This window comes from Cebus imitator, unplaced genomic scaffold, assembly GCF_001604975.1.
Source record: "Cebus imitator isolate Cc_AM_T3 unplaced genomic scaffold, Cebus_imitator-1.0 Scaffold91, whole genome shotgun sequence".
NCBI lineage: Eukaryota > Metazoa > Chordata > Mammalia > Primates > Cebidae > Cebus > Cebus imitator.
In genome coordinates, this window is record NW_016107406.1 from 6685404 (window position 1) to 6697654 (window position 12251).

The 12251-nt window shown below is 42.0% G+C and overlaps 1 protein-coding gene across 3 annotated transcripts in view; it reads left to right on the forward strand.

Annotated features, from left to right (window-relative positions):
* The window catches only part of SGPP2 (sphingosine-1-phosphate phosphatase 2), a 254247-nt gene that overhangs the window by 216099 nt on the left and 25897 nt on the right, over positions 1-12251 (forward strand). For all 3 annotated transcript variants that reach the window (XM_037740891.1, XM_037740892.1, XM_017535308.2), the window contains 2 exons: positions 4109-4288; positions 7198-7287. In XM_037740891.1, the coding sequence (XP_037596819.1) occupies positions 4115-4288; positions 7198-7287 (264 nt within the window). In that variant the 5' untranslated portion in view covers positions 4109-4114. The remainder of the gene's footprint in view (positions 1-4108; positions 4289-7197; positions 7288-12251) is intronic.

Consider the following 12251-nt stretch of genomic DNA (forward strand, 5'->3'; position numbering starts at 1 on the left):
AAAAAAAAAAAAAAAAAAAATACACAAATTGAAGGCTGGGCCAAGATTGTGAGCCAAGATTGTGCCACTACACTCTAGCCCAGGTGACAGAGTGAGACTCTGTCTCAAAAAAACAAAAATAAAAACATAAACAAGTTGACACATTTTAACATAGGTACCTATCCCTGAAATTGTTACCACAATCAAGATGATATTTATCACCCCCTAAAGTTTTCTTATGCCCATTTGTAATTTCTTTTCCCCTCCCTAGCAACCACTTATCTACTTTCTGTCACTATAAAGTAGTTTACATTTTCAAAAATTTTATGGAAACAAATCATGTAGTATGTACTGTTTGCTTTGTCATGTGTCTTGGCCTGGCTTCTTTATTCAGCATAATTATTTTGAGATTCACCCATGTAAGCATATGTCACTAGCTTATTCTTTTTTGTTGCTGAGTAGTATTCAGTTATGTGATTATACCACAATTTGTGTACAGGTACTTACTTGTTAATGGTAATCGGGTTGTTTCCAATTCAGGACTATTACCAAAAAAAGCTGTTAGAAACATTCATATATGAGTATTTGGTCATATTGCTTTTGTTTCTCAAGGGCAAACACCTAAGAGTGGGATGGCTGGATCATATGTAAGTATATGTTTAGAAACTTATAAGTATAAAGTGGACTTTTAAAGAAACTACCAAATTATTTTCCAAAGTGGTGGTACCATTTGTGTTTCCTACAGAGGCATATGAGAGGTTCATGTGCTCCATATCCTCACCGACACTTGATGTGGTCAGTCTTGTTAGTCTTAACCCTTCTAGTGAATGTGTAGTGGTGTGCCTTGCAGTTTAAACTCTAGTGGTCCTAACCTCCTAGTAGCTCCTACTATGTACCATTCAGCATTACTTCCCCAAGCCTTTGCTCGGGCTGTTATTGCAACCTGGATGCTTCTTTACCCATCCTTTAGTTAAACCGTCTTCCTTTTGATACAGACAAGAGACAGGGAAATACTGGGTAGAAGAGGTGGTCCCCTGGCACAGGCCCCGCCCTCCATCCTGGAAACTCACGGCCCTAAATAGGAACAGGCATTCCTGTTTTCATGCCCCCCTTATCCTGTACTCATATAAACCCCAAACCCCAGGCTCCACAGGCAGACAAAGAGAAGAGCAAAAGAGCAGCAGAATGGCACAGCAGAGAAGGAGAGAAGAGAAATAATGTCTCAGAGTTCGGCTGGGAACAGTAAGAGAGGAGATTCGCCACTGGATAACCAGGCTCCAGGAGAAGATCATTTCCCCACTCCATCCCTCTTCCAGCTCCCCATCCCTTCTACTGAGAGCCACCTCCACCACTCAATAAAACCCCTGCATTCACCAGCCTTCAAGTATGTGTGTGACCTGATCCTCCCTGGATGCTGAACAAGAACCTGGGTACCAAGATGGCACTAAGCTGGTTAACACTTAAGCTGCCTGTGATGACAGGGCTAAAAGAGCACTGTAGCACACCCACTGGGGCTTTGAGAGTTGCAGACACATACCCCTAGACTCCTAATGTGGGGCCAAAGCCCCAAAAGCTCTCGCTCTGTCTCCTACCCCTGCCCATCTGCATGCTCCCCACCTTAAGTGGTTTGAGCAGCAGCTGCATTCAGAGAAGCCACACTCCTGTCGCACATCCTGTGAGGTGGGTCAGGGAACTTTCCTATTTCACTTTAACTAGCCTCAGGTTCCCTGGCTATCCAGGTTGAACCAGAGTTTCTCTCTCTCTCTCTCGCTTGCTCTCTTTCTCTCTCTCTCTACACACACACACACACACACACACACACACACGCACACACCCCCATAGAATTCTGTGGATTTTTTTCAAAGCCTTTTCACATTATCCCCTGAAATCTTCTTATTGTGTTACTATTTTCCCTACTCAAGGATGGGGACCTAACACAAGGCTTGACCCATCATGGCATCATTGTCACAAATGACAATGTTAGAGACAGGATACAAACTTGTAAGAGTGATACTTTTCCTCTGCAACTTGAGAAATGTAGCTCTAACTGTTTTCTCTTGTTTAAAGAGAGCTGTGATCACAGTCATTGTTACTTGAAAATTATTAATGAGAAATAATATAGAGCTGTAGTAATAGTTTTAAATAAAATGAATAATTTTCCTAATTCTACAAAACCTTCAAACATAGAAGATGAAATACAAATGAAGACAAAGGAACTCATGAACCTCAAAGAAATTAAACTTTATCTGAAGGAGAGTCACCCAATCATTATTTTTATGATTTTAAAGTTTCCATTTCTGAGGATTTTAAGTATCTTTTTACCCTTATCCTCTATGTTATGGTGTGAGGATTTTAAGTATTTTTGAGGGAACTAGGATTAGTAGTTATGCCTATAATAGTTTATATGTTGGTGGGTGAGGAAGAAGTAGGACTGAGAAGTACATTTCAAGCAGCTTCTGAGAAATTCTCAGTAGTCAATAATACCTGCAAGTTTTTCAACTCCCCAGATAATGGTCAGTTAGATGCAGTTTTTATAGGTTCACAGGAGGGAGGCAGAAACATAAAAAGAGTGAGCTGGTTTCCAGAAGAGCGGTTCCTGGTGGTAAGGGGATGGTAAAGAAGTTAAGTTTCAAAGTCCGATTCGAAATTGCAGCTATGGAATTCAGAGTAATTGTCACTGAGGCTTTATAGCCTGTGGATTTGGCCTGCTGTGCACAGGGAGTGCTTCTTGGTTTTCAGCCCTGAGAAAAGTGGCAATGAAGCACAAAAACATGCAACACCTTCTGGGAGGGGGGTGTTTTACTGGGTTTGCTGGAATTATGCATGGAATTAACCAGCAACTAAAGGAGTTAAAAGACAACACTAGAATGTGGGAACTCCTACAGCAATCCAGCTGACTATTCAAAACGATTTTGAAATAGTTCCTCACAGCTGGTTTTGTTCGAAGCAAGGTAATGCCGTCCATCACTAGCTAAATAAAACCCTGGTAAGGTCAACACAGTCCTGGTAAGATATGTTTTATGATTAAAGCCCCTGACAAAGTGATTTATACAACAGTACTATCTAGCTCAGTGCTTCTTAAATTCCCCTGTGCACACGAATCACCTGGCAGTCTTTTGAAAATGGAGATTCTAATTTAGTAGGTCTAAGGAAGGTCCTGAGATGATGCATTTTAAAGCAGCTCCTGGATGGGACTGTTACAGCCAGTTCTCACACAGTACTTTAAGTTGCAAAGGCAGGTACCTAAGTAAATATGTTGCTCTTGAATATCACATTATGAAGTCGTCCTGTAAATTCCTTTGACAAAATTAATTAGTCTATTGTTAATAATCCTATTCACTCCTTGACAAAATAAATAAGTCTGTTGTTAACAACCCTATCCACTTTTAGAGGATATGGACATCCAATTCTTTTTTTTTTTAATCAATATTTATTTTAGATATGAGGGATACATGTGCAGGTTTGTCACATAGGTATAGTGCACCCAGGTAGTGAGCATAGTAAACAATAGTTTTTCAACCTACTTCCTCCCCCTCTGGTAGTCCATAATGCCTGTTGTTCCCACGTTTACATCCTTGTGTGCTCAATGTTTAGCTCCTAGTTATAAGTGAGAACGTGTGGTATTTGGTTTTCTGTTCCTGAATTAATTTGCTTAGTATTATGGCCTTCAGCTCCATTTATGTTGTTACAAGGATTGTTCTGGATTTTAATCCCAGTTCTTCCACTTGCTGACTCTGTGCCTGTGGATGAGTGTGCAATGCTCTACTCATCTGTAAAATGGGTCTGCATCCTTCAGTTGTTACTGGATTGAGTAAATATCTGCAAAGCTCCTAGAACAGTGCCCAGCACATATATAAGCTACATAAATGTTTGTTAAATATATGATTCAAATAAATAATATATGCATTAATGTCATATCTTAGTTGCTCAGTAGTCCTATGGAATCCAGAAAGTCTGTTCCCTTTTCACCAACTAAAACATCCTATAAGACTTTGCCAACAAGTAGCTGGTCAGAGAGAAAGGAGACTTCAACCAACAACCTGAGAACCCCAAAATAAATCCATGACACTTGGAAATGCATTTATTTTCCTTATTTTGTTAAACTTACCTTGGTCCTTTGGTTTTGCAGTTGGTGATGTATATTGGCCAAGTGGCCAAGGATATCTTGAAGTGGCCCCGTCCCTCCTCCCCTCCAGTTGTGAAACTGGAAAAGAGAGTGATCGCTGAATATGGAATGCCGTCCACCCACGCCATGGCGTCCACTGCCATCGCCTTCACCCTCCTTATCTCTACTATGGACAGATACCAGGTAATGTGGCCTATTTCTTTTTCCAACCCGTCTACTGAGGCAGCCAATAGAGGCTGCGCTTCTGAATTTTCTCTTAAAGCTGCTTTGAGGGACCTTAAGGTTTATGAAATAAAAATTAAGAGAAACTGAAACCTATTAAGCTGATGACAATTGCATCATAAATAAAGTGACCATGTAATTTAGCATTCAGATCAGGTTATGCCTGAGTGTGAACACCAGCACCATTAATAATGACACCAGGGCAGATAGCATAATATGGACCATCCCAGGAGACCAGCATGTATTACCACCCTGGGCTGCCTGACGAGACAGTGCTTGAATTAGTGCTCTCATCCTCTGTTTGCAAGAAGAGTTTATGTCCTAGTAAATGATCCTCCAGGGCTAAGATGATTCCACCAAATCCCTCTGCCAGACTCCCCAAGGCCTGAGGCAGCAAAGAGTCTGTGCCTCAAATTAGTCTCCAAGGATGTCTCTGCCCTGATTACGGCTCAGCCACTAGAAATGATGGCTCAAAGTTTTCTAGAATGGTCTAAATGGTGGGGGATTAATAAATGTTGAAAATAGAAGAAAGTTACTTAATATCTGCTTACATGACAATTATAGTAAGACTTAAACAGTTGTATTATTACAGCGATGGAAGTTATTTTTCTCCTTTGTGAGACCTATGGCTTTAATCTTGTGTTTAATTTTATAAGTGTTATCTCTTACCCATTGGAAGTTTTATTTGTTTGTTTGTTTCTGAGATAGGTCTCTGTTGTTGGGGCTGGAGTGCAGTGACACCATCACTGCTCACTGCAGTCTTGATCTTCTGGGCTCAAGTGATCCTCCCACCTCAGCTTCCCAAGTAGCTGGGACAACAGCTACTACATCCAGCTAATATATTTTTTTTGATTTTTTGTAGTGAAGGGGTCCCGCTATGTTGCCCAGACTGGTCTTGAACTCCTGGCCTCAAGCAATCTGCCTGTCTGGCCTCCCAAAGCACTGGGATTATAGGCATGAACCACTGCACCCGGCCCCACTGGAAGTTTTTGATTCCGTTCAATCTCGCAGTCTTGTAGTTAAATGACAGTATTGTTTTGCCCTGCCCCTTTACCCCAGAAGCCCAGGGATGGTCCACATTCCAGGTTATCCAGAAGCAGGAAGTCAAGCCTCATGTAGCCGGAAAGATTGGGACTAGTGTGGGGTCCCACCTCTACCGCTGTAGCCCTCTACCTGGTCACCTGGGTTTAGACCTCTCTTCTATAAGAAAGGGACATTTATAAGGAATATATTTGACTAGATATCAACTTTTGTCATAAGTCACTTTAATGTCTTGCCACAGTCAAACAGTATCTGAGCTCCTAGCACTGTCTGAATTAACTTAGTGCAGACGCTGAGCCATGTTGTACCCAATGTCACCTGCCCTAGAAGGATGTAATGGGCCAAGTGCCAGCTCCCATTGGGTTGCTCTTGGTGCCTAGAAAAGTCTGCGAACATGCTAATATTCCTTAAGAGAAAAGCGGTAAGTGGAGGCTTGCAGCAGAAAAACAACCACCACCACCACGGACACATCCATTGCAGAACCGCCCAGTCCTCCTTAAAAAATTCTCATCACCTTACATGACGTAGCAGTTTTCATAAGGTCTGAGTCATGTTGTTAATTTCTTTCCTATTTAATTTTTAATGGTGAATGTATTTCGCTAGCTTTGTTTGCTCAGAAACAGCTCTAAATATTGGTTTATTTATATATATGTGTGTTGAGTACCCCAAAAACTATTGAAATAAAAATTTAAAAATGTGTGTTGAGGCTACTGCCCACACTCTAATTTCCAAATATATTAACTCATTAATTCTTAACACCTTTAAATTAAAGAGACTTAGTTAATGATAAATCTTAAGAACAGACATGACAGCCAGGTGTTATTGTACTCGTGTGTTACATGGGAAAGAGCGCACTGGGCTTGGACTCAGAAAGCATGACCTCCAGTTCTGACTCTCAGCTGTGTGACCTCGGGCAGATGATTGCACCTCTCTGAGCCCCAAGCTTCTACTGTGAGGGTCAAATTGGAGCACTGATGGGAACGTTTCTTTGTGATAAAGTTTATTACTAATGTCATTTATTATCATGGCTACGGGCTTCCTCATTTGTAAAATGGGGCTAATAATAGAGCCTACTTCACAGGGTTATGTGAAGATTAAAGGAGTTAGTATAAAGTGCTTTGCATAATATAGACAGCACTTTATTGTCTTTGATCTTCTCACTATGGAATACCACTGACACTAGTGCTTGAAGCAGGTGGCTATATGCCTATGTCTAGTTTATAAGCAGAGTATCTGTGTGTTCCTTATATAATTCAGCATTAGCCGGATCCCTCTAGCCACTAGTGTTACTCAGCAGCAAATGTTGAGAGTCAGTCGCATCTGCACAAGTGCTTTTGACATCTGAATGAAAATATACTGATTCTTAGTTTGGGTCCATTGCTCCTGCCTCTCTTGCAGAGGAGGAGAAGTTGCTTGTTGGGACTTTCAGATGATAGCCCTGGCTATCTACCTTGCTTGGTCAAATTGTTTCTTATTGTTCTAATTTTAAAATAGGTAGAAATCAAAGTTATTCATTTCACAAAAAGTATTAGTACCATAGTTGTGGTCATGAGTCTTAAAGCCAAGTCCTACGATGTCTCAGGTGCATGCTTACATGATGTGAAAATTCCCCCCAGTACTGTGTAGACCTAAGTATCTTCCCCTTCTCTTTCTTCTGTCTCCCCATTTAAAAAATGTTTTTAGATAATCAGATTCTGGTCTGGGGAATGAAAGGTTTGGACTAGCAATTCTTGCATTAATGAATCCTATTTCCACCTATGACAACAAATCGTCTGTGTCTGAGTGTGTTCTAATTTCCTTGTTTTTCCTCCTCCCCCCACCCCCCACAGTATCCGTTTGTGTTGGGACTGGTGATGGCTGTGGTGTTTTCCACCTTGGTGTGTCTCAGCAGGCTCTACACTGGGATGCATACGGTCCTGGTAAGGCTTTGGGGTCAGGTCTTGTGATGGTTTGAATGGTGCTATGGTCACTGTGTCAATATGTTTCTCATACTACTTATTTATAAAGTTGTTTGCGTATGTATATTTCTCATCATGCCAATGCGGTAAGTAATTATGTTTAGGTGCATGTATGACAATAGTAATGAAACATTAAGATAATATAAATGAGGCTGAGCTACACTGAATCCTCAAGATTTTGAAAAATGGGCTAGAACAGCATTGGAAACTCCAATCATTTACATTCACATAGGTTTACTAATGATGCAGCAAGCAGTACAGGAAAAGCCCCCAGGCTCACAGACACAGGTGAATAGATGCAGTTCCCCACATAGGTCCTCATACACAGGGGCCTGAAATCAGGGGCTCTAGTGCCTTTGCAGGGTAGAGGTCCCCCCAGGTCAGAAGAGCCTGGAATCATGGCTTCGCTTCCTTCCATACTGTTTTAGGCGGAGGCAATGGTGGGAACACAGAGTACCATCTGCATTTAAAGGTCCATCTACCCTTTTGTCATATTAGAAATATTTTCCAGGGTTGCCGTGATTAGCACAGTTAAAATTCCTTGAGAATTCAATTTCCCAGTGTGTTCACAGTTGTCTTGAAGTTCCAGAGCATAAGGCTGGTTGTGGTTGAACATAGGGGCAATATTGATCATGGTAATGGGTGCAAGAAAGATTTCTTTACAAAGAAATCGGCCCTTGCTCATTGTGTGTTTATCTCAGCTCTGAAGCTCAAAAGTTAAGTTAGCAAAATACCTTGCAGGGAAAGGCCTACACCCCACATGGGACTTCTTGCTTCTCTCTCTGGTCCCTGGTGTGGGGTTTTTTATGGGAAATGTGGAAGGGAGGCGGCAGAAGCCGCAGAGTGAACAGATTGGGGAGATCATTTGTCAAAATGAACAGAGGCCAAAGTAACTCAGAGAAGGGGGCCTTATGGCTTCAGGAAGGTCTGTCAGACAGCAACATTACACTTTCCTCTTAAAAAGCACAGGCAGGTGCTGATAGCAACTGACTCAAGGCCAGGCCTCAGAAGAGGCAGGCAAGTCTCCAAGTTAAGGAGTGCTAAAGATCTCAGGAACCAAGATAAATAATTTAAATGCAATTTTTTTAAACACATCAAAATTCTTGCCACAAAACCCCCATGATGAGCTAAATAGTCATATTTTAAGTAAAGGCAAAATCTGACCCTGTATTTGCATGCCCCTTGCATCACCTGCTTCACCTCAGCCTGGCCCTGATCTGGGAGCTGTTTGGGTGAAGGGGGTGCTCAGATCTTGGAAATATGAAAGGAGCAATGAAGGGCCAGTCTTGTAATTTTACCTTCAAAGGCACATGCTTGCTGTCCCCATACCATGTCACACCACACTGGTGGCTTCTGAGATGGACAGGAGGGGGGGAGGAGGGCGTTCTCAATTTGCTATACTGCTGCTTCGTGCTACAAAGAGGTTCTCTCCAAATATGTTCATGGACTTCAATATGAAATGAAGGTGAACTCTCAGGTTATCTGGCATCTCTTTTTTATCTAGGGCTACTTTTAAATTTCTGTAGGCATTAATAAAAAATGACCTTGGCAATGATAGACTGGATAAAGAAAATGTGGTACACATACATCATGGAATATTATGCAGCCATGATAAGGAATGAGATCATGTCCTTTGCAGGGACATGGATGAAGCTGGAAGCCATTATCCTCAGCAGACTAACACAGGAAGAGAAAACCAAATACTGCATGTTCTCACTCATAAGTGGGAGCTGAACAATGAGAACACATGGACACAGGAGGGGAAACAACACACCAGGGCCTGTTGGGAGGTGAGGGGTGAGGGGAGGGAACTTAAAGGATGGTTCAATAGGTGCAGCAAACCAGCATGGCACACCAATACCTATGTAACAAACTTCCACGTCCTGCACATGTATCCCAGAACTTAAAGTTTTTTTTTAAATGATCTTGAGAACTCGGGTTAAAATTAAAATAAAATAAGCACGAGCGTGTGGAGCTACAGAAATGAATAAAGCACACAAAACCCACCTCACTAGAAACACAGCTACACCCTTTTCTTTTTAAAGTGAGTTGTGGGGAGGGTAAGCAGATATTTAGGGAAAGATAAATTAGACCTCTCATCCAGATGCAAGGAATGGGTCCCACCCCCCTTTTGGGAGCATTTGTCCCAGAAAAAGCTGGAGCAACAGGCCACAGCGACTATGGTTCACAACTCCATTGTCCCATCTGTTTTGTCAGGACCCAAGTCTTCTTTCCTGATTATAATTTTATTTCATAAAGATCTTAGACCCTATCTCAGGCAGGCTCAGGCCCAGGTACCAGTCAGGCTACAGGACCAGAGCATGGCCTAGGGTACAATGATGAGTAATTTCTAATAGAAGGGAACAGTTGGTTTTAATAGTAGGATAAGGTGGAGTTATGGATTCATAGTCTTTGTTCAGCAGCAACTTAATCAGTCCCTACAGGGCGCTGGGCTTGGAACTAGATCTGGGAGCTCTTGTAGTAAACAAACCTACCCCGCCCTTCTGGTGTCCAAGTCTACTGAAGGAGACAAATGTCTACACTGCTGATTACCTGACATGATGATATGGTTAGGATGGAGTAGCTGGATTGGGCCAGCTATGGTAGCGTGCCCTTTCCCTGGGCCCCTCGCAAACTCTAGGGAATTTCTTTTATAGTCGCTCTTAACCATAGCTGCATATTCAAACCCCATGGGAAGCTTTCAAAAAAATCTCTCTGAAGATATTCGTAGCCCCATGTTCAGAGCAGCCTTATGCACAATAGCCTAAAGGTGAACCCAAGTGTTTACTGACAGACAACTGGATAAACACGGTGTGACATCCAGGCTAACAAAGAGTCATGGTGGATTCAGTTCCAAACCATCATAATCAAGTGAATATCACAACAAAGCAAATCATGCACATTTTTTTTTGTTTCTCAGTGCATGTAAAAATGATGTTTATACTATTCTGTTGTCTAGTAAGTGTGCAATTGCATTATGTCTAAAAAAAAGCAATGCACACATAATGTCTTAATTCAGAAATAATTTATTGCTAAAAGATGTTAACAATTATCTGGGCTTTCTGTGAGTCATAGTGTTTTTGCTGGTGGAGGGTGTGGCTCAGTGTTGATGGTTGCTGACTGATCAGGGTGGTGATCGCTGAAGGATGGAGTAGCTGTGGCAAGTTATTTTTGTAGTTGTTGTTTGCTTTTTTGAGACATGTCAATCTGTCACCCAGGCTGGAGTGCAGTGGTGTGAATCTTGGCTCACTGCAATGTCTTCCTTCCAGATTCAAGCAATTCTCATGCCTCAACCTCCCAAGTAGCAGGGACTATAGGCACGCACCACTACATCTGTCTAATTTTTGTGTGTTTAGTAGAGACGGTATCTCACTATGTTGCTCAGGCTTGTCTCAAATTCCTGGACTCAAGCAATCATCCTACCTCAGGCTCCCAAAGTGCTGGGATTACAGGCGTGAGCCACCGTGCCTTGCCTGACTGTGGCAATTTCTTAAAAGAGACAACAATGAAGTTTGCCGCATCAATTGACGCTTACTTTTAGGAAGGATTTCTTTGTAGCATGCCAATGCTGTTTTATTTCCTTATTCTTCTCCCCTTTACATATGACAAACCATGTGATGATATTTGATAGCCTTTTAGCTGGAGTAGAACTTTCAAAATTAGAGTAAATCCTTTCAAACCCTGCAACTGCTTTACCCACTAAGTTTATGTAATATTCTGTACTTCCTTGTCATTTTTAACAATGTTCACAGCATCTTCACCTGGGGTAGATTCCAACTCAAAATACTACTTTCTTTGTTGGTCCATAAAAAGCAACTCTTCATTCAAGTTTATCAGGAGATTGCAGCCATTCAGTCACATCTTCAGGCTCCGCATCTAATTCTAGTTATCTTGCTATTTTCTTTTCTTTTTTTTTTTTGAGATGGAGTCTTGCTCTGTCGCCCAGGCTGGAGTGGAATGGCACTATCTTGGCTCACTGCAACCTCCGCCTCCCAGGTTCAAGTCATTGTCCTGCCTCAGCCTTCCAGGTAGCTGGGACTACAGGCATGCACCACCATGCCCAGCTAATTTTTGTATTTTTAGTAGTGGTGGGGTTTCACCATGTTGGCCAGGCTAGTCTTGAACACCTAACCTGAAGTGATCCACCCAACTTGATCTCCCAAAGTGCTGGGATTACGGGTGTGAGCCACTGTACCCCGCCTTTTGCTTTTAAAATCATATCTGCAGTTACTTCCTCCACTGAAGTCATAGCCCCCTCAAAGTTATCCATAAGGGTTGGAATCAATATCTCCCAAATTCCTGTTAATGTTGTAACTTGACCTCCTCCCATGAACATGAATCACAAATGTTCTTAATGGCATCTAGAATGGTGATCCTTTCCAAAAAGTTTTTGATTTACTTTGTCCAGATCTATCACAGGAATCACGATCTATGGTAGCTTACAAAATGTGCTTCTTAAAAAGTAAGACTTGAAAGTAGCAATGACTCCTTGATCCCTGGGCTGTGGAACGGATGTTGTGTTTAGCAGGCATGAAAACAACATGAATCTTGCACATGTCCATCAGAGCTCTTGGGTGACCAGGTACATTGTCCATTAGCAGTAATATTCTGAAAGGAATCTTTTGTTCTGAGAAGTAGATCAAAACAATGGGCTTAAAATATTTAGTAAATTGGCTGGGCACAGTGGCTCACACCTGTAATCTCAGTACTTTGGGAGGACAAAGCAAGTGGATCGCCTGAGGTCAGAAATTCAAGACCAGCCTGGCCACCATGGTGAAACCCTGTCTCTACTAAAAATACAAAAATTAAGCGGGTATGGTGGTGGGCACCTGTAATCTCAGCTACTCAGAAGGCTGAGGCAGGAGAATTTCTTGAACCTGGGAGGCGGAGGTTGCAGTGAGCCAAGATCCTGCCATTGCACTCCA